The sequence below is a fragment of the Wasmannia auropunctata genome, unplaced genomic scaffold, assembly GCF_000956235.1.
Source record: "Wasmannia auropunctata unplaced genomic scaffold, wasmannia.A_1.0 LD336041.1, whole genome shotgun sequence".
Taxonomy (NCBI): Eukaryota; Metazoa; Arthropoda; class Insecta; order Hymenoptera; family Formicidae; genus Wasmannia; species Wasmannia auropunctata.
Genome location: NW_012026849.1, coordinates 736,296 through 760,080, shown reverse-complemented (window position 1 = coordinate 760,080; position 23,785 = coordinate 736,296). Strand labels below are relative to the sequence as shown.

Genomic DNA, 23,785 nt, shown 5'->3' with positions numbered 1-23,785 from the left:
CTCGCCTTCCCCATCGTTCCTTACCCCCGTTATTAGACCGCTTAATTAACGATATCCGATCGCCGACATCCGCAGCGGATACGATGATAATCGTCTTGATAAACGGCCATTCGTTAATTAATCATTAAAACCGAGGACGTTTTTCGCCCGGTTGCTGACTAAAATCCCCTGTCCCGCCGTTAATTATTCCGCGTATAGCAGTATAATAATCAACATCAAAATGCGAACGCATTACGCATGCCACGGGCAGTTAATATTTTCGTAATAAGCGTAAGATTCTCTGCCTCTGTCTGAAACATTCGCCATTCGCGAACGTCACGCATCGGGGGGTCCGCTTTACCGCCGTATTCTTCTTGTAAAAAAAAAAAAAAAAAAGACAGAAAAGCCGTGGTTATAGCTTTTTTATGAAGCCCTGCTTCAACGAGTGGAACGTCGAGGTACCTAAATTATTCTTGACTTTTTCAGGCTCTTAATGATTGTTATTAGACATCTTTGTCTTACAAGCGTCTTGCCGAATACATTAAAAATACATTAAAAAAAGTTATTTCTGCATTAAGGACTTAGTTATTAAATTTATGAGAAAAATTGTAAACACGGGAAAAATCTTAGAAAAATTATGAACAAGAATTGCGCTGGTTTATTATTTACAATTGAGATAATAATCATCTTGGTAAATTAATTAATTTTAAAATCGATGAATGTACACTTTTTATTCGTAAAATATAAGGAGAGATAAATACGCGCGATTAAAAACTCAATGATTGAAAATGAATTGCTCAACGAAGGAAGGGAAAAAGAATTGTACTTCGATGAAACGAGGCGTGTGGCCCGAAGAGGAGACGATATATTTCGTTACAGTTACCTCTCTCGAAGGCGATTTTTAATTCCTGATACTCGGCGCTCTCTCTTTCTCTCTCTCTCTCTCTCTCTCTCTCTCTCTCTCATCCTCTTCTCGAAATTCCAGTCTCTTCTTCGACAACTCGTGCGACATGTATCGAGCGACGCGGATGCAACGGTGCAATTTTTTAATTGATACGTCGACGACGTCGTATTCCCGAGCGCTATTAAAGCGTGGGATTAAAAGGCGGAATATGCGATGATAAAAAACCAGCTTGCGGAAAGGAGAGAAAGAGACAGAGAGAATCGCTGTCCGGACATGCGGGGCTCCGCCCCACGAATTCCGACGTGAAGAAACACAGCTTTTTCGACGTAAGCAACAACCGATTGAATAATTATTCTGAATCGAATTTCTTAGTTTTTGATGTACAAAAGATTGGGCAAAGAAAAAGATGATAGTTGTATCAAGTATTTATGCATTTTGCACGTTGCTGAATAATATTTTTATATTGCAACATTTTCTCGTGTAAACTGATTATGAATTTATTATAGGGAAATCTCCCATTTTGCATTTCGTACAAAATTTTAATCAGCGCATATATGAGCATTATTGCGTTTAATATTATTTTATAACAATTTTTATAAAAATTCCAACGGGAGAAAGTAAAATTTAGATTTTTCAATACCCCGTTGTTTCATTTATATTATACACGGAACACGTGCGAGTATATATGTAAAAATATGTACATCAAAATGTCGAGAAGAGGATTCGTCCGTTTTACCTTCGAGCTTCGCAAATTCCGAATATTTGTAATTCTGCTTTATGAATTTTCAAAAGATTTTTAAAATGACTGGCATTTCAATGCCTTTAAAAGCGCTGTGAAGCATTTTTAAGCCAGTCTGAACCGATGGTAATCTTCAAATCGCTGGCAGTAACTGCAATGTGCGCATTAATATAACACCCTGTCTCAGTTTTTTTTTTTTTTTTTTTTTTTATTCAATTGGATAGAGATGGGTTTGATCGCGTGATCAGCACGATTGACGTAAACGTTCTCAAATGCAATCACTTTTTGCACATTGTAAATTTCAGACCAATTAAGCGTTCAAATGCACGAAATCTTGAAGCGGAGAAAACGTATGTACGGGGAATATTCGTATGTGTGCAACCGAGGTAGAATAATTTTATCTCTCCCCAGATGGGGTAAATTTCAGGCTCTTTGCGGTGGCGGCTTTCGCCGGTGTGATGCGAAACTCATTTCGATACCCGTCTCACACAGAGCGTGATCATAATTGAGGCGCTCAAAAGAGCGAGACAGAGAGAGAGAGCGAATCAGAATTTAAATATGCAACACAATCTTGTTTAGCAAGACGGTTCAGGAACTGATTACAGAGCTTTGCCACATGTTACTTTGTAACATCGCTTTTACTGCTCGGTGTTTATCTTGTTAAAATGCGCGTTCTTTATTACAGTTCTTGTCAATCTCACGCTTCAATTTTTTAGATAAGCATGGGAAATAAGTGCGTACCTCGTGTGTATCCCTTATATACAATATCTTGGCAAAAAAGAAAAAATATATAATGTTCAGATAACTGACGTTGCGTCAACATTGTAGATCAAAATCCGGTCTACCGGTTAAGGTTTTTTTAAATTTTACGCGTTAAAAAAAAATCCTTGCAAATATGTAACATGACAGAACAGTATGGTCCAACTGACTAGTAATTAATGTTGCATCGAGAGACCAGACGTTTGATTGATATATACATGAAATCCATATATACAACTAACTGGTGTAATACCGTACAACCCTACGGTACCCCACGGCCACGAATGGCCATGGCGTGCGTTGAAGGCAAAACGCATGTGTCTCGCTGGTGGCTGTCGCTAGAAAGGGAGGAATGTGCCACCGATGCTCATGTAACGCCCGGCGTGTTAAATATCGAAAATTAAAAAAGCGTGACAAATGGTAATCCCCGATCGAATTTTTGCCAAAAAAAAAACGAAGGCGGAGTCCCGCTTTGGTGGAGAAACTCGCAGTGGAGAGAAACCGTGCGAGTCTCATCGCATTAATAATAATATAATACGTGTGTATTGCACGATTTATACGATAAAGTGAACTATTGCGAGGTATTTTATATATTTTACAACACGTCGCGTTTAAGCGCATTTAAGTTGGAAATAAAAAATTCAACGGAAACGAAAACCAAAGAAACTAATAAAGCTTAATCCGAGTGAGTAGTGGCGGATTTTAAAAATATATACGTTTCGACTTTTAAAGCACTTTAGGGATTAGCGTTAATTACGCGAGCTCTATTCTTAATTAGATGGCGCATTAGGATTATTTAAGGATTTTCCTCTTTTCCTTTTTTTTTTTACGGAGCACTTTAAATTTGCTTAGTTCAGCATTCTTCTTTTTAAATGCCGCCATAGTTATTAAAAAATACGATTGTATGATATAATCTCTAGAATTAAAATGATGTATTATTCCTCTTTTCAACGTGCTTACTGTGCTATAAATACGTAAATTATTCGTAGCGACTAAAAAGAATTTTCTTCTAGCGAATGCCCCACAACGCAAACTGTTACATTATACGTACCGAACTAAACTCGTTGCATTACGAGTAATCTGCTTATCCTATATTTATGAAAGGATATATTTCAAAGAAATGTGATGGTATAATATGTATGCATATACATGCATAATCTTCATATTTTTCTCTCAGCATCTCCAGAAAATTCGTTTTTATCCATAAATATAATTATTTGCAAGAACCTCTCTTTTAAAAATCACATACGGTTTTTTTATCTTTTGATAAGCTTAATCTGATAAATCTCGATAAATTCGAAATTTATTCAAATAAAATTCATTTGTACAATCTAGACAAAGAGAAAAGCTTTACAAAGAGAGAGTGCTTGCTAAAAAAAAAACTCTAGGAAAAATTTAATAAATTATTCATCTTTCATAATTGTGTTCGAGTCTCAAATTTAATCCTCGAAGAAGATCTTCCATCTCTTAATTGTTTGTGACAGAAAAATTATTGATACATTTTACAGAAAAAAAGGAGTGCAACTCAGAGAATTGTATACAAATGAAAAGTGACGCGAGAAATATGGGACACCCTATATATCATTCAACTGTGTGAGAATTCTCGGCAATAAGAACACAAAGAGGGCCTTAATAATAAAGTTTCGGTCAAGGCTTCCCACTGCCAATTTATAACGTCCTTCTACGGTAGTTTATGCAAAAACAATAAGACCGTTCAACGCGTCGTAATTGCGGTGCAAGTCTGCCTCGTTTGTTTCGGTACATTCTACAAGAATGCCGTAATATACCGTAGCGAAAGCGCACCGCCTGACGAAAAGGAGCCGATGGAGCCGTGCAGTAATTCGTGCAGTAATCCGAATTAAGGACTCGCATAATATCAGAGGGGATATCGATCGAGGTCTGTATACGATTAACAGATATATTTAACGAAAATAGAGATTTGTTTCAAAACGTCTCTTTTATTTTTTAAGTCTACAAACGACTTGGAAATAATTCAAACGAGAAAACATCGGGACGATAATCATCGTGGGGCAAAGTGGTTTTGAAACATTGTCAAGCTTCATTTCAAAATTATCGATCTCGCATAACTTCAGCGACCATTATGAAACCATGCGGTCGTCATGGCGGCTACAAGGTTGCAAGGAGGTGGGTCCCTTCAGAGATGTTGCAAGGAGGACGGGGAGGGGGGAGGTGAAGCGCAGATGCCTTCGGGTGTCAGTCTACGGGAACGCCGCAAGGGCGGCAAAACTTTTTGCTCCTATACTTCGTTCTACTTGGGGGGAAAAAAAAGCGCAAGAAGAATATCTGCGCGAGAGTAATTAATCTATTTTCCTTTCCCCTTTTATATCCCTATTTCAATTTTGCATTCATTTGCGACGATTTCTTGAGTTTCTCTATTTTAAGTAGAACTGTAAATAAATGGTAATCTTTCTCGTTGTCGATTGGAACGGTAATTAATTGCCTTCGCAAAGTGAAATTAAATCGCTCATTGTCGTTGAGAGGAACGTTGTTGTTCCTCTCACCAACCAAATCGATAAAAATGAACTACGATTAAGTAATCCTTTGTATCGTACGGAAAATCGGAAAATTAATAATTAATGATGCGATTAATATAACTGATTACATTTGAGAAAACAGATTAGTCTAATTTTTCTCATTAATATGAAAGGGATTTGGATAAACGTTGTGCCTAATTTGATTCCGCAAATATTTATCGTATCGTCATACGCGAAATGGGAGGACCGCACCTATATATTGTGTTGCTCCGGGGCACCGTACATTCCCCGTACGTCTCTGGGTCCCTTTCTTTCCAGGCAACAGTCCGTTGAAGCGCATTTGTTAGCGATGCAGAATTCAATCTCTACTTCGTGGTGAGGAACAACGGATTCGTCCATAAAGGAGCCCGACGAAAAACTTGTAACGAAACGCGCAGACGCGCGCGGAAAAGGGAGAGGCGAAATGGTCAAAGAACGAACGTCGACGCGTGTGAGCAAAAATGCTTTCGAATCGAACAAAATGACTGGATATATCTGGAAGGAGAACGGATTCCTTGCGGTATCGGTGTCAGGATAATCAAGACGAAATTATACCTATATTATAAAAGCGGCTTAATGCTATACTTACCTTATTAATATTAAAGATATACCGTGTCGGTGCAAAAAGATACACGGGAAAGTAAATTCGGCAACCCGTAATCAAGATTCTTGGAAATTGATTTTTTTCTATTGGCAATTACATTGTTTTCGGTCGTAAAGAACGGTGATCTCTCGGAGACGGTAGACAACTGTCACGAAGTTGTTTTATCTTTGAAAGACGAAATACACCAATCTGTAAAATTGTTTTCCAAGTGCCCATGAAGCACGGTTGTGGATCGCAGTTGCGAATAACTATTTTGTGCCGAGTTCCAAGTTTTTCTCGAGTTATAGCGCGCAAAGTTTCTTTGTCGTCGCGGATGTTGTCGAAGTATCGTTGACATCCCTAGACGTGCATTATTGTAATATTTGTAATATCGACATTGACATCGACTCTAAATCGGCTGACAGAAATGGCGGAAGGGAGGAAAAAAATTGCGATCGCGGTGGTAACAATGTAGTAAACACTCAATGTCCCGTTATCGCGAGCGCGTTCCTATAGGGGCGTGCGAAAATATTCGCGCGTTATATTTACGAGCGAGTAGACGCCGGGCACATAACTTACCGTAGTGCCAGGATCGAAACTGGTTTTGCGCTGGTGGTGGCTGCAACATAGTAATAACGATCGCACGAATAAAACGACCCGCGTCGAAACCGCTGCAACACTGTAAGCAGGTCCATTATTAATCGATGCGTCGTATCTAAGTGTGCAGAAAAAGCGGGGATAAAGGGAATAGCCGGGGGTTCCTACGCGGTATAAAGAAAAGGAGAGCGTGTTGGCGGCTGTCGAGCGAAAAATCGACATGAAGGGCAGACAGAGGAAAGGAAGAACGAGAAAGAGCGAGGGGAAAGGAGAAGGAAGTGGAATGAAGCAGAAAGAGAGAGAAATGAGCGTGAGCTGCAATGTGGGAAGGAGGGAGGGAGGGAGGGAGAGAGAGAGAGAGAGAGAGAGAGAGACAGCGACAAAGGACATCGCATAATGGCACCAAGCGCGAGAGTATCGTGGCAAAAATCGCCGTCATTTATCATCGAAAATGCGAACGGCGTTGATGCCGATCTTATCGCGCGATTGGCAATATCAGTCGGTCCTCCTTATCCCGTTATTGGTATTTTTCTCGCTCGTCATTCTGGTCGCACGCTCGCTCGTAGCCATCTATCAACAGTATGCGCGCGCGCGCGCGCACGTGTGCTAAGTATACTTAAGTGTAATATGAACGTGGGACATCGATACTTAAGTTATCCCAGAGGGGGAAGGTGTTGACGCGACGGGAGTATCGTTATCGGCTTGGGAAAATTAAAACGAGCAGCGACAATGTAGTGATCAACGCGCGAGTGATGAATGTGCATCACGACAGTATTATATTGAAAGCCCCTTGCCTTCGTTTTTTGTCATTAACGTAAAAGCCGGATGATTTTTTTGCGATCAATTTAATACGCAAAATGTTCCCGAGACACTTGCGCGCGGCGGTCGGCCCATCAATCGTTATTACTCATCCATCAACGTATCGGGAAGAAAATTTTAACTGCAAAAAATCAACTTTGTTTCACATTGCTATTTCGAGGTGTCGTCGCTCGAAATAGGAGAAATATTCGGAATTTCCGCGATAACGCGACGATGGAAATTCACACACGAATGATTAATATACGTGTTATAAAAATACATATACATATATATATATATATATATATATATATATATATCGCCACGCGTGTATCAGCCGCGCGTGTTAGGGGTGATCAATTGTGAAAATAATGGGAAGAAAAATAAATACATATACTCGTTGACGCGTATTTTAGAACGAGGTATAAGTGAATGGCAGTAAACAACTCGTAAATAATATAGATTCGCGCGGCGGAGGCGCATGCTTAGATCTTCACGTGAAATATATGGGGATCCGAAAAACACACTTCCCATGTCGTAAACCATTTGGTGCTATTCGCCTGTCACACTTCTCGCGAATCCGGTTGTGCTGTGTGAGTCATTCTCTACCCGGTGCGACCACAGAAGAGTCGGCTGCGGCCGACTTCTTTTGACTTCATCTCTCACACATACACACACAGACACAGACACGCATACACGGACACGCACACCGGGCCAGCTGCAGAAGCTACGAAGTATTCGATCTATTCGATATGTATTCAAAGCATTCGCCGGACTTTCGGGATGTCCATTCATCTTCCCTCGGATCTCGGATCGCCAGCGGATTTGTCTATTTCGCTGCGCGACGCGGGATTCCAATCGACCAGCAAAAAAACGTCCAACTTCATCCGCTTACTCGTGTTCGAACGAAGATCGTTGTAGGAAAAAAAAAGAAAAAGCGAAGTGCGCGGCGGCGTTTGAATTCCGACTACTCTGCTGCTCCGGTGGCTGAGAAACGATACGGGGAATCCGCTCGAAAGTGTCGATTTTGACATACCTATACGTCGTTGTAGCCGAAAAAATAAGACGTAATTAACTTCCTCCAATTAACTTCCTTTTCACGTAATTCGCGTGCTCCTCCGCGCGAAGTATATCGCAGCTGATTTATATAATTGAACTTTAATTTATTTTTATTCAACAAGTTAATTTATAACTTTCGAATATCCTTCATTTGTTTTTATTAAATAATTTAACTGTGATTGGTTACAATTGTAACTTTGCCGTTTAAAGGTACTGAACCGAATGTACCCAAGGATCCATTATTGTCATTCCGCTTTCATTATTCGTTCTTTTCCGTTTTTCATTACCCCGTCCTTTCCTGGTTTTTTCTTTCTTTTTTTTTTACGCACACGCCGGGGTAAAGCGGGACTGCGATATGAAATAAATGGCGTAACGCGCCGTACGCGCAACATAAAATACAATAAAGAAAAATCTTGCACAAAGGCAATTTGTTTTTTCTTACTAAATAAGACCTACTTAAGGATCTCCATTACTTCATAACATATGTACAGCATAAAATCGGCTGAATTTATGCACGTGTGTATTTAACTTATCGCGAAAGCCCTCCATAATTCCGTACTTTCGGTGGCTTCCCTCTTTCTCTTTTTCTCTTCCTTCTTCCGCCTCCGCTACCCCTCCAGAAAAGAATAAGTTTACGGACGTAGATTCTTCCGCTTCTCAGGTGCGGGCTTATCGCGGAACAAGTTCTCGTGTTTTATCGTACGTGTATCCGGCTTTTAATCGGCGCCGCCGCCGCCGACGCCAACGACGACGACGACGATGCCTCTCCTCTTTCTTCTCATCCCCCCCTTTCCTCTCGTTTTCTTGCGATCGTTATCGCGATATTTATACGGCGAATTAAGATATTCGCCCGAGTCGCGCGCGAGCAACTAAGTGGCCGACGACACAGTTATCTGCTAGGCAGGGTGATGAAGTGGTGATTTAAACCGAGAGAATCCGCGCGCGCGCGCGCGCGTGTGTGTGTGAGTGTGTGTGTGTATGCGAGAAAAATTTCGTTCAGCTTCATCTCTTTCTGCAAACTTCCTTAATTTTTAGCGTTGAATATTCTTTCTCTTATTCTCGGGACCCTTCTCGTCGTCCGTACAATATCCATCTTCCTACCTACTCATCAACCGCGGGTGGATTATGACGTCAGAAGCGCGGAGATTCGCACCGACGATCATCGCAGCTTCGCGAGTTTCCTCCCCCGCGCGCGCGCGCGCCCGCGAGATCGCTTTCCTCTCGTCGTCAACGAAACCACTTTCGAAACTTTATAAAGCGGGGGCGCCTTTCGAAACGCGGCATTGCTTGTAAGACCGTGAATAATGACGGCAACCATTGAAAGAACCCTCCCCCTTCCCCTTCGTTGAAATCCAGAATAACTTCTAAACCATACCTTTACGATTTCGACGTCGTGATGAGAATACTTACTTCGCGATTTCAATTTTAAAGTAATTAAATGCCTCTTTTTATCGAAGGAACAAAATTAATCTATGTGTGAGCATTTATTGTATAATAATTTCTAAATTCCCAATTAAACTTCCATTATTATGCGTATCTTATTCCTAAATCTTCACGCGCTGGAATATATTAATTGTTTGAGAATCTATTATACATATATTATTATATGCAGTATATACAGGGTGTCCCGAAAATCGCAAATCAAAATATTATAGCAAAATAGCAAGAAAGTAGAAAGTTTAAAAAATTAAATAAAAAAGTTATTTGCAAATTTTTATTTTAAGTAATTTTTGAGATATAAGAGTTTAAATTTAGCCAATTATAGATTAGTACACGCATGAAGTGCTATTAACATTATCGACGTGCTCACGGTCATGTTTCCGTTTAAGAATAATTTATAATTGGCTCAATTTAAACTCTTGTATCTCAAAAATTACTGCTTAAAATAAAAAATTCCAAATAACTTTTTTACTTGATTGTTCCAAGATTTTCTTGCTATAATATTTTGATTCGAGACACCCTGTATATTGAGAGAGGAATTAGCCTAACAAGAATGGGAAATATTAATTCAATTAACTGTCATGTTGTACATTTTTATAACTATAACGAAGTTTAATTTATATTCAATTTACTTTCATGATGCTGTGAACTCAAATTACTCTCTTATATTATTTTCTCTTTTATATTATTTATCTCAATTTTATTTATATTATTATATTAACCATCCACATGGACTCTGTTTTTTGAATCATTATTTTTAATTGTTTTCGCATTACAATGCTTCTATATTGCTACTGAAGAAGATTGAGTTAGGCCAAAACTGATCTCGCTATATATTTGTCAATTTTAATATTAAGTTGTACTTTTATATTTAAAATTTGTTTTTTTTTGCTCGTTTTTGGCCTATATATTAGCACCATTGTCCTATTATTATATAATGTATACATCTAATTAAATCTTTAACATACGATAATCCTGCAGGATAAAACTATTAAAAGTAAAAGAAAAGTGGACGTCATGCTCGTTGAAATTACTACTGACGATTCGCAAGATAACCGGTGTCAGTGTAGTCGACCGTCGTGTCTCAACTTCCGCCCGACAGCAGAAACGGCAACAAGGAAGAATACGCGCGAATATTACTTATGATTCTCGCAACGTTCACACGAATAACTTCCTCCTCGTGGAGAGAATCACTCTGGTTTCATAAAGGCCTTATAAAATGCGGCAGAACGACGAAATATGATAGGGACTACCGTCGTGACTGCTATACTAGACCGAGACCCGACGTCTCGTAACTGCAATTTCCACATTCTCGTTTCTACCATAGATCGATTCGATACATTGAAGTAATTGTTAACATGCGAAATTTATGCACATGGAAATTTCTCTCGTGGAGCTGCCCCTTACTCTTTAAAAGTGAATCAACTCAGGGAATTACCACTGATTTGCAGTGTGTACCATTTTCCAGAATACCTAGAACTGTGATAATCCGTGATTTCAATGTTCTTTCAGTGATAATATACTGAACTGATAATATACCGATAATATACTTTGAACGGTGAGAATATCACTTGTGAAAGAATTTCAGTTCGGTTCTAAGAATGCCCCTGGGAAATGATATATACTGAAAATCAGTGATAATTCCACTGATTCACTTTTAGAGTGCACCGAACCGAAGAATGCCTCTTCGACGAACGATCGCTCGCTCGACGGACGGTTTTAAGTTTCCCAGAACTGTCCGCGCGATTTTCCTTGTTGCTGACGTCGTAATCCGAAATGGACGTTGTAAGTAACCGGCATTGCCAGAGTAAAGAGCGCGCGAGTCCGGGTAGAAAAACGAACGGTCGCCGGCGGTGGAGGTTGGCGGGAGGGTCGGAGAGGATCGGGTAAATGAGAGAAACGAATCAACCTCCCGGGGTCCGGGAGTCTACGTGATTCGAAATCAAGCCATTAAACTTTACCGTCAATAATCGTACCTTCTCCAATCTGGAGTCGACTTTTTCTTTGACGTTTAACGTAAGAAGCATCAATGACCTTTCTTGTTACAGGCGGAGCGGTAAATATCTCGGTAATTAAATTTCGAATATAGAAAACAAGCTTTATTTCCCCTCCCCGGCTCTCACTTGGTTTAATTTCAAGTAAGGTTCCGCTATAGAATTTAGCGGTATAACAAATTTTTAGTTTGAGAAATAATTACGAGGTTACTTAATGAAAATTAAAAGATAGGAAGAATGTGGCAAGACGCCGAGGAAAATCGCTCTCAAACATGTCAAAGAGCACATCTTGCCTTTAACAGCATGTTTTAGAATCACTTTGTATGCAAATTAGTCTAATAAAACTTAAGCTCTCAATTTGTCAAAGAGCCTCTCGCGTTATGAGGCTCAAAATTATACTCTACTTCGTCCAAAATTACTTACAAGTTCAAAATTATACTTTGCAAAGACTATAGGAGCGGACACATCGAAGTTTCCCTCGTTTAGCTTCTCTGATTTAGCTTGCATTTTCGGCGACAAAATCTCGGCGCTTATTAAAAATGCTTAAACATGTCATTTACGTGCAAGGTTTGCCTAATTCTAATTGGTGAGCACGCCTAATTAGTGCGCCTCTTTGATGGCAATCCAAATAGAGAACTTGATTCACTGTAATTACATACAGAACTTTGAGATAGAGAAGCGTACGCGATAAAATAAATTGCAGCAAGCAAGTATTTGCAATATGTTGCAACATCTCGCGTAAACTATGTGATATGTTACCAGTTAATTCAGACCGGTTTGTCGAAAACGAGAAATCAAAATTAGATTTCTCTCTTATCCTTTTCGGAAAGGTCGCACAGTTCGACGGATATTATTAATGTTGCCAGCAAAGATCGTAACATTTGATATAGATGCGCTTTTATTTGAATTTCAACAACGTGCATATCTACGCCTGAGTTAATTAACCAGATCTCTACCTGAGATATAATACAGAATGTACTCATTTTGCGTATATGAAATATGGTAATTACATTGTGCGCGCGTATAAAGGTTGCGGATTACAGACGCACAATGAAAGTTTATTACGTGATAATAGATGAAAATCCGAGAATGTATTATTAACATACGTTTGGAATAACTTAACATGCATTCATAATTTTGATATAATTTTCTCCGTACCGCATTTCTACACAATGGCTACATGTCACTGCCAATTTTAACCGCGATATTTAATTAAAATCGAGCGATGGCGACACCAAACTATTATAATTAGTTATATCGGTTATATCACATGTAATTAGTTATAATTAATTACATCACGGGGGCTTCATATTTTCCTAAATTTAATCATGTTTTTTACTCAAAGTTGAATATTTACAAAGAAATTGCCGCTTTTAATTTCATATTTTAATCAAATTATCATTTACCTTTTTGTTATCTAATAGAATTAATTAAAGGCAACAACTAATATTTCCGTTTTTATTTAAATGTCACTCATTTGAAGCTATCAAGGGAATATTCAATTATAAAAAAATGCACAGTCAGAAAAAACTGTATAGAAATTATGTCGAGCGTGAATGTGCCTCAATATTACCATATTAACTTGCGAATTAGTTTAGAACTCGTCGTCGCATTTTTATATAACCCTAATTAGCGGATACGCTTAAATATCCTCTCAAGCACAATATGCAAATTTAACTAATTAAATTAAGTATAACTGCGTGTGTATGTGTGTATGTGTGTATATGTATATGTAGCATAGTTCTTACATATCTATTTTACATTGCACTTGTAGAAAACGTGTGCTGTAAAAAGGAATAAGACAGACGCATATATACGATAATTGCGACATTTGAGAAGTGTGCTACATTTTATATATCTTTTAAGCTTCTAGCACTTCTAAAATCTATCTATATTGAATTTATTGAAGTTGTGACAGTCACAGTCGTCACTGTTTCTCGATTTCTCATAGCAAACAGACCGAAACAGCGCGCCATGCTAAACGTCACGTTTCGACTTTTGTTTCGACAGATAATTACGGCGTGCGACGACGGCGCAATTATGAAGGCCAAAATGTACTTCGTTCTCAATAAGAAGGCGCTGTGAAGATAACTCGAAGGCGGCAGCCGCGGTCAGCGTTTACTTGTTGTACGCAACCTTTGCGGGGAACTCGCGCGACCTCAAGACTTCTGATTTCTTCCGGGAAAGGAAACACCCCCGTGAGTTTGAAACCGGGTTACCCGGAGCCCGCACGGGGGAGGGAGAATCGGAGAAGGTTCACGCGAGCCTGGACGAACGCGGACGATCGATCGATTACCTCCTTGAGGGAGGAAGGAGGAAGGGACGGAGGAGGAGGAGGAGGACAAGAGCGCGGAATAACCCAGAGTGTTTTTCTCGTGGGGGAGAACTGCGTCGCTTTTAATCCGCAGGTACGGCAGGAGAATTGTGTGTACGAGTGGTATTCATTTAAAATGGAACGGGATATAAATTCTACCCGAATTTTACGTTCTCTTGAGTTATCGGGGGAGGGGGGGAGGGGGGGATAGCGTTTTATACGTCCAATTTTAACAAGTTTTGGATGTAATTCCAGACAAGAGAGGAAAGATATATTTTTTTCCTTTTACGTGTACTATTACTCGGATATATATTTCATTATTAGCCTCAGAAATTGGAAAGCAGAGGAATAATACTGCACATTCCATCTGACATTTTGTAAATTGCTTAAGCATTTAATTCTAACATAGAACTCGTGAGTTAAGAGGGTCAATTACTACAGAACGCACAAACATTTATTATAGCTTATTCGTTCCATTCTTTTTCACACGGTATAACTCTGATCGCAATAAATGGCTAATATTCTCTAGCTTACTATTTCTTCTTTTGTTTAAATTCTGGGTTAAAAACGGCAGCGAGACGAAGCATTATTATCGACATATAGTTGAATGGCGTTTCTCCTTTAAATAGAGTATTACGATCCGTTTTGCAGTCTACTAATTATCGCCTTTGAGAAGCCCAAGAAAAAGGTCGAACAATCGGACACGATCGAGGCTGTGGGCGGGGGAGGAAAAGGCGGACGAAGGAAGAGGAGTAGGGACGAGTTCGCAGGGTCGACTATCAATCGTCGATCAATCAAAGAAAACGAAAGTGGTGGTCGGGGCGGCACGTGGGGATAAGGTCGGGAACGTTCAACGGGAGGCTTTCAAGCGCGCGGTGTTCAATGAGACAAGGAGATGAGGACGAGGAAGTCGCTGCTGCCGATCGTTCTGCTGTGCGTCATGGTGGTGGGCCTGGCGCTCTGCCAGGAGAAAAGGTGGCCGAAAACGGCCACGAAGCACCGGGATAAAAGCGCCAAGGGCAAGTACAGCCCTGATTACGCAGACAAGACGAGGGAGGGGAGGATGACTCTTCCTACGAATCTGGATTTCTGGACACCTTGGCCGCTAGGAACAACAGAGCGATCGATAACTCCAGGTATGTCATCATAAAATCCGTAGAAGTATGAATTTTGGTGGTCCTTTCGATATTTTTGGTATTTCAGTAAATATATTTACAAGGACGTTTTGATACTCTTATAAATTTGGCATTTAAAATACTAGTAAAGATACACGGAGAGAATTTTCTTTTAAAATTTATCCTGAAAATTTTGTTAATCGTGGGACAACATAGTATTTCGACAAATTTTACTGTACACTACAATAAATTTGTTGTAGTATGTATTAAAAAAAATAGTGAAAATCATATAAAATTCGTCGAAATACTATGTTGTTCTATGATTAATATGATCTTCAGTGTAAATTTTAAAATAAAATTCCGTGTAATATTCGATATATTTCTTTATTTATTTGTTTATTTATTTACTTGGAATTCCTATAAATGCTTATACAAGTCCTTTTAAATGTGTAATGTATATTGCCAAAGAATGTTGACGGAGAGAAATTCTAGAAAAGAGTGAAGCTTATTGGGAGATCGATTGAATAAACCATTTTACTTATGAACGAACTACTTGATCTTTTATGTAAACTGAACCTTCGCGCGCGTTCACCCAGTATATCAGCAAATTCTTTCGTAATTGGAGAGATACGTGATATCCGTCCGCAAATTTTCGAAACGCGGAAGGCGCCCACGTGTGCGGAAATTGCTGATTGCCTCCTCGAAACGGTTTTGAAGCGATGGATTTTAGGTGTAAGCTGGCCGCGCTTCGGCGTTTACTCGAACACAAGTACTAAGTGATTTTATTTTCACCAATTAGTCCCCTCAAATTGGTTATCACGAGTATCGCCGGCCGGGATTGCGACGTCTCTGCGCGCCCGCCCCTGTTGAAATTCCCTTTGATCTTCTTAGAGTTATTAGCGGCTTTTAAATGCCTTGCTAATTTTACTTTGTCGAACGAATAATTCGTGGTACTATTATGTACAAAGGGTATCATTTAAATGCAAGTGGTCCTTTTTAACCTCGCGGAGCGTATTTTTATTTGAATATTTTCTGAATGAGAGGAACACTTGAATGCTAAGCGGAAAATAAAATTACCGTATTTCGTTTTACTATCGTTAAATGAAGATTGCGATTTCTATCGAATCAAGTGATTAAAGTTATGAAAAAAAAAAAAAAACGGTTTAAAAAGAATCATACTTTCGAGGAACTTCTATAAAACATATTGATGATTTGAGATTCGTTCGAATTATTGAAAGCTCGTGAGATACTCGTGAAAAAAAAGGAAAACCGAAAAGAGGAGGAACCGATAAATTTAATTGTATTGAAACTCTCTTTAGATTCCCTAGAAAAAAAGTGAAGAAGTTATCTCGCTTTGAAATAATTCCACCAACATTCGAACTGTAAAACGAATTAATGAAAAACTTGATTGTTTCAGATCTACGGATATCGGGTTAAAAAACAATCAGCAGTCTAGTCAATCGTCGAATCTACCCAAGTCGCACACGAAATCGAGCGAGGAGGTAGGACGAGAGAAAGGACGAAGACCCAAGAACATGACGATCGGGGACGGTATTTGTCAGAGCATAGATATCAGGAACAACGTTGACTCGTTCTCGGTATTAAAGGACTGCCGCGTCGTCGAGGGTTTCCTGCAAATCGTACTGATCGAGAACAACACCGAGGCGGACTTCGAAAACGTTAGCTTCCCGGAGCTGAGAGAAATCACCGGCTACTTCCTTCTGTATCGCGTGGAAGGTCTGAGAAGCCTCACGAAGCTGTTCCCGAATCTCGAAGTCATCAGGGGTGATATACTCCTCACGGATTACGCCTTCATGATTTACGAGATGAAGAACCTGCAGGAGGTAAGATTCATTCGAGCTTCGTGCAGACTCCTCTGCTCTACTTCCCGCTACTTCAACTTCTTATTTCTTAACTTCGCTATCTCATCTTTGCGCTCTATTTTCTCGAATAATAAAATTATCCCGAGCGAGATTTTAATTGGGTTATAACGGCCCGCGCATAACTTCAACGTTATCTCGAAGACGTTAACTTTCATCTAAGTGGCGAAGATAGACTTAGGACTTTTGAAGATGGACTTGGGACTTTTATTGAGCAATTCAATAAAAGGAAAAAATTAAAAATTAAAATAAAAGATCGCAGAAAGATCGAGAATTTTCGATACTCAGTTACGAGTTCGTCGAATCCCAATGTCGACGTGTTAAAAACAAACGGTATTGTATGAGCACAACTTACGTATCGTATACGAACGCCGCGAAGGATTTTTATCCGCGCGCACATGACGCTCGTCACGTACAATCCATATCACAATCGTTCATTCCCACGCCGAATCAAGTCGAGTCTTAGTTTGAAACTATATGGCCCAGTCTGATGCCTAAGGCCCGGTCAAATGTTCGGGTCAAGTGATATTAATCAGTCAATCAAATTAACCGGTCGTTCGACCTCTGACACGTAATTCCACAGCTAATCTCCTGCGAAAACTTTTTCGTAGATCGGCCTCACCAACCTGATAAAGATATCTCGGGGCGGCGTACGCATAGAGAAGAATCCCGCTCTTTGTTTTACGAATACCGTGAATTGGAACCTCATCGTTTCAGCCGGCGAGAACTTCATCAAAGATAACAGAAACGAACAGAATTGCCCGCATGTGAAAGGTGATAGATACGAGTCTTGATTTCAAATATTATAATAAATACATAATAAAGAGATAACTGCGTGCAACTAAACATTATTTCTCAGAGAATTAAAAAGCTGATTATGCAACGCAAAAAAATAATGTTCCTTTTATAAATAATACTTCGCAGGATGCCCTCACTGTCCTGGCAGTTATTGCTGGACTGCCCAAAATTGCCAGAAGTTAGAGAAACCAAAATGCCATGAGCAATGTCTCGGGGAATGTTACGGTGCAACCAATACCGAGTGTTATGTATGCAAGCATTATCGGCACGAGGAAAAATGCATTGAAAAATGTCCGGAAACATTGTGAGTATCTTTTGTTGAAAATGCGTACAACGAAAAAGAAAAGTAACTAAAGCTTATACTGTACGTTTTTCTTATATCTTGCACATAAATATAACATGAATAATGCAGGTCTGTAGTTTAAAACTAAAATTGCTTAATTTAAATTATGTAAATTATATCCCGAGGGAATTACCAATTTTTTTTATCGAGTTTTTAATAAGCTAGAATTAATCTCTTTTCTTGGCAAACATTTGCTTGAGTGGATCACGATATTTTTGCATTTTTTAAATATTCGGCTTTTAAATGGCGTGGTATTGAAAAATTAAAATTATATTAAAATAAATTTAATTTGAAATTATATAAAATTTTCAAAAATTTTATGTTGAAAATTACGGAACTTTTGAAAGCAAACAAATATTGAATTTCCATAATTACACGTTTTCATAAAATATTTCATAAAATATCTCGAAATTTGATATCATACATTATATTGTAAACAAACGCACTCAAAGTTTTCATGACATAATGTTGGTTCTATAGTATCAGTGTAATAAACTACATTCTATCTTTAATAAGAAGGATCTCCTGTTTTGTTGTAACAATGATTTTCTGTTCACAGATATGCATATCTCTCGAGACGGTGCATTAACGAGGAGGAATGTTACAACATGAATCATATCAGAAAATTTTCTAAATTGGAGGAAATACAGACATGGCGACCTTTCGAAGACATGGGATCCTTTCGTTCCTGTGTCACTCAATGTCCCGATGGTTTTGAAGATTATGTCGACGACAAAAATGTACGATAGCCTCTTGTATTTCACTACAAGTAATATCCGTATCCTTGTTATTTGATCCTTTTTCTTCACTCTTTTATTTTACATTACAGGTAACAAGCTGTCGGGAATGCAAGGGACTGTGCCGTAAAATCGCAAAAGGTGCTATCATACGGCATATTTCGGACGCTCAGAGTTTTCGCGGTATAACAGTAGTGAAGGGGGCTTTGGAGTTTCAAATCAGAAATGGTAATCCAAATATAATGAACGAATTGGCGGACGCGTTCGGTTTAATCGAGGAGATAACCGAGTACCTGAAGATAACGCATTCTTTTCCGATCACATCGCTGAACTTCTTCAAGAAGCTGAAAGTGATCAGGGGTGAAAATCTAGACTTAAACAACGCGAGTTTGGTGGTTCTGGACAATCCGAATCTCTCCGCCCTCTTTCCGCCAACCCAAAACCTAACGATAGAGAATGGCAGGCTGTTCTTTCATTATAATCCCAAGCTCTGTCTTTCCAAGATAGTACAGCTCGGTAAAATGGTGAATATCACCAACTTCACCGCTCTCGAGGTCCAGCCGGAATCGAACGGCGACAAAGTTGCCTGCAGTATCGACAACATAAACATCACGGTGAAGGAGCGGGATGCGGATCATGTGATTTTGAATTGGGACGGCTATAAGCCACCGCAGGGCCAACAGCTGCTCAACTATCTGCTAAATTACATAGAGACCGAGAACGAAAATATAACGTACGAGGCGAACGCTTGCGGTAATAACACGTGGCAAATCGTGGATGTTGTGAGTTCGAATTTGACCGTTTCGAAGTATATCACCAACTTGAAACCGTACACCAAGTATGCCGCGTATGTGAAAACATTCACGACGAAGAACAAGAAGAAGAATTCTTCGAATTCCTTCGTAACTCCAACTCCGGTCGGCCAATCGGAGATTATCTTTTTCCGGACGAAGAGCGCGATACCTTCGGTGCCGACGAACGTGAGCTCGACCGCTTTAAGCGACAGTGAAATTCTACTCAAATGGGGCCCGCCGGTGTACACGAACGGTCCTATAGGCTACTACATGATCTCCAGTACGATTCGACCGGACGATCAGAAACTGATCGCCTCTCGTGATTACTGTGTCGATACTTTGGTTAGCGAAGCCAAGGAGGTGCATGAGGTGACGATTAAGACGTCGCTGATCTCGAATCCCAATTCCTGCTGTTTAAAGGACACAAAGACTTCTAAGCAGTTCGAGATATTCTGCCACAAGAATATGACCATCAGCCATTTGTCGCCCGGCTGGAAGGACTACTGCGTCTTTAACAACTACAATTCACCGGAGAATAAATTTTATGATGTGACAAACAATTTATCCACCTCGACGCATGACGGGCAGAAAATTGCGACAGATGGTTCCGTTAACACTGGTAGCCAATTGAGCGAGGAGACGCACCTGTACAATGTCAGCGCGCAAAATACTTCGTATCTTTTGAAGAACTTGCGCCATTATTCTTTGTACACCATCACAATTGCTGCGTGTGGCGTCAAGGAGAGCGATGTATCGATGTGCTCGACCATTCAGTATGCGAACGTCCGGACGTTGAAGCGACCGAACGCGGACGATGTTCACAACATGAAGGTTCATGTGACTAACGATACGATAGTCGAAGTCGTTTGGGAATCAGTTGATAATCCAAACGCATTCACTGTCTCGTACACCATTGAGTACACGAATCAGGACGTGAAGGATGCGAGGAAAAGTACCGAGTGCGTACCGCACATCGGTAACAAGGATAAATACATCAATTATTACCTCAAAAACCTCAGTCCGGGTAAATACAGCCTGAGAATGCGTTCCACGTCACTAGCGGGTGATGGCATCTTCACCAATACAGTTTACTTCTCAGTCGGTCTATCGGATAACAGTCAAATAATGATGGCAACGCTGTTGACTGTAGCTGTGCTAATCATCGCTGTGATCACGATAATATTCCTTGTCAGGAGCCACCAGAAGAAGAAGACGCAGGAACGCTTGATAGCAAGCGTGAATCCAGATTATATCGAGACCAAGTATGTCGTTGACAGCTGGGAAGTACCCAGAGAGAACGTCGAGATCCTGGAGGAGCTCGGTCTGGGTAACTTCGGCATGGTTTACCGAGGATATCTGGACGGTACTGGACAAGTAGCTATCAAAACGATCTCCGAAACCGCCAGTCAACGGGAAAAGAACGAGTTCCTGAACGAGGCCTCGGTCATGAAGAACTTTTCGACATGGCACATCATCAAGTTGCTGGGCGTAGTTTCCATGGGCAATCCGCCATTTGTCATCATGGAGCTGATGGAGAACGGCGATTTAAAGACGTACCTGCGTAGGATACGTGACACTCAGATGGTGCCGAACGCGTCCAGGATAATGAGAATGGCCGCGGAAATCGCTGACGGTATGGCCTATCTGGAATCGAAGAAATTTGTGCACCGCGATCTAGCCGCCCGCAATTGCATGGTATCCAAGGACCTGGTCTGCAAGATCGGCGACTTTGGCATGGCGAGAGATATCTACGAGACCGATTACTATAAGATCGGCAAGAAGGGCCTGCTGCCGATACGCTGGATGGCGCCGGAGAACCTCTCCGACGGCGTATTCACATCCGACTCGGATGTGTGGTCATTCGGTGTCGTGCTCTACGAGATACTCACCCTCGCCGAGATACCGTATCAGGGTTTCTCGAACGAGGAGGTGCTGCATCACGTGTTACGCAAAGGCATGCTAAACGTACCGCGCAACTGTCCCGAGACCATACAGAAGATCATGGAGAAGTGCTTCAAGTGGCGGCCCAGCGAGCGTCCGACCTTCATGGAGATCGTCTCCGAGCTGGAGCCGTTCCTGGGCCAGGACTTCTGCGAGAAGTCGTTCTACCACTCCGACGAGGGCATTGAGATACGTAGCCTCGGCATCAAGAAGGTCTATCACAATGCCGCGCCGATTCGATTTCACTGGGGTCACGAGACCGCGAGGTGGGTGAAGGACTTCGAGGACAACGTGACGTTGCTCGATCAGATGAAGGCGGGCACCAGCCGGGGACGGATCTTCAAGAACGGCTTTCAGCACTTCGGTAATGTAACGAACTTCGAGGACGTTCCGCTCGATCGATGAGATTAGCCGGTGTACCGTTGAGCGGAGAAAACTCAACGGAACGAGAGAGAAAGAGAGGTAACTGCTTGAAACCGTCTTTGATCTCACAAAATCCGCGGAAGGGCATGTAGATATTAACGTACAAACAATACTCAGGGCAATACGCGAGTGGTCTGACGAGAGGCCGTTGGACGAAAATAAAATGTAAAGATGTTACCAAATCGCTCGCATGCTCGTTTGCTCACTTGTTCGCTCACCTGTTCGTTCGTTCGTTCGTTCGTTCGTCCGTTCGCTGGCGCGGCAACAAGTGTTTCGTGTCCTTCTCTTGTTGCGGGTCAAACGTAATCAGATCTTTGACGGTGGATAGCAATGCAGAAAGAAAGAAGCGCATTGTCGCGACGGTGTATGGAAAAGATGGTGTTCGTAATAGAAGCTAAGCTGTCGAACAATTAGGTAAATAAACGTAGGCGCGTAGTGTTTCATAATCAAGAGCCGTGGCTTCATAGATACGTGTTTCTTTTTCTTAAACACGCCCGAAGTTTTTTCTGTCATGTATCAACTGTTCATTCCTTTCGGGATTGCTTTTCTCTGTTCGTACCTTCGTACGGACACATAAGTTAGTCCTGAGGCAATTATTCCCGAATCTTGCTCGAACTTTTAACGATATTCACAAAATCATAAGATACACAACCCATTAATCTCTGTTCTATTGATGAACCGTGTTTGGATGATACGTTTTTTCACACTTTTGACGTTAGACACAATCCTAATTTTAAAAAAATCAGAATTTTCCCCTCTTGATAAATCATCGTAAAAAAAAACAATCATATTTTCTTTTTTTTCGCTATTTAATTAACGTAAAGAAAAATTTCAACTAAAAATATATTTGAGATCGCGCACTTCAATAATAATATATATTGCCTTTTCAGTTTAGAAAGAGACATTCTTGTTTCTTTTATCATTTCGAATTTGGGAAATGTTGTTTCAGGGCCAATTCGAGACAAACAGCGGAAGAATGATTTCTATAAACCAGAGTTCCTTGTCATACGCGTACACACATACACCTGTAGCACGATATGTTACAGCGTAATCTCAAGGTTGTAAATAATTAACTCTAACTCGCAGTTCGTATATGGTAAGTTAAAATAGACCTGGATGCAATATACGCCGCGCATAGTCCTATAATACGTAATAATTTATATTGAGAGAGAAAGATAGATGAGAGGAAGAAAGAATGCATGTGTGTATGTGTGTGTGTGTTGTATATACGTATATATATATTTTAAAAAAGACAAACTTTTCACCCTCGCATGTAAAATAAAGTCACAAGTCTCTTCCTCAAGAGTTGCGGGTACCTCGTAGGAAAATTATTGCAATAAGAGCGTGTCTACAATCCACGATTCACAATCTTCACAATAACTTTAAACGTGACGGATAAGAAAGGGTGGAGGGGGGGGGAGGGGGGGAGATAGAAGGGGGGAAAGACTAACGGGTGCAAATTAGGGGCCTACCAGTCTGATCACGTTTCAGTTTCCTGCACGGCACAGAATCGTAGATCTCGACGTTTTTAGCCTCGGATTTTACAGATACGGAATCGGGTGACGTAAACAATCAGTAGGTAGTAACGGCAAACTAGGTGATATATAAACGCAATACATTGAGTTCGCTGGGACGGGTCTTGTCGATCGCCGAGATATTCCTATTCTGCACTCCTCGGTTTCCATCTCTTTGCTGTACTTTTCCTTTGTCCGCCCTATTCATCATAAGTCAATATTACTGCACCGGCTGCAAAACACTCTGTATCCAATCGCGCTCTCGTTTACTCTCGCTTCAATTTGAATCTCGTTACGTACCCCGCGAACGCGAACGATTCGATTAACATTTTGATGGAGACTCACAATCAGTTAAGACTAACGGAACGATCTGCTCATTTCGCGTGAAACCTGACTTGAGATTCGACAAGCGAATTTCTCGGCAGTGCGTAAGAACGGCAAGCCAAAAATAACACACGTCTCGCAAGTTCGTCGAGCGAAGCTAATACAAATAAATAATGCGACTCGAAGCGTCAAATCAGATTTGCTTTTGAACATCGC

The 23,785-nt window shown here is 40.6% G+C and overlaps 1 protein-coding gene across 1 annotated transcript in view; it reads left to right on the top strand.

Annotated features, from left to right (window-relative positions):
- The window catches only part of LOC105451905 (insulin-like peptide receptor), a 71,447-nt gene extending 48,940 nt beyond the window's left edge, over positions 1-22,507 (top strand). Inside the window, 8 exon segments of the mRNA XM_011692637.1 lie at positions 13,397-13,794; positions 14,352-14,755; positions 14,758-14,836; positions 16,233-16,659; positions 17,307-17,469; positions 17,620-17,797; positions 18,396-18,576; positions 18,666-22,507. Coding sequence (XP_011690939.1) covers positions 14,596-14,755; positions 14,758-14,836; positions 16,233-16,659; positions 17,307-17,469; positions 17,620-17,797; positions 18,396-18,576; positions 18,666-21,713 — 4,236 coding nt within the window. The 5' untranslated portion in view covers positions 13,397-13,794; positions 14,352-14,595 and the 3' untranslated portion in view covers positions 21,714-22,507.
- The last annotated feature ends 1,278 nt before the right edge of the window (positions 22,508-23,785 follow it).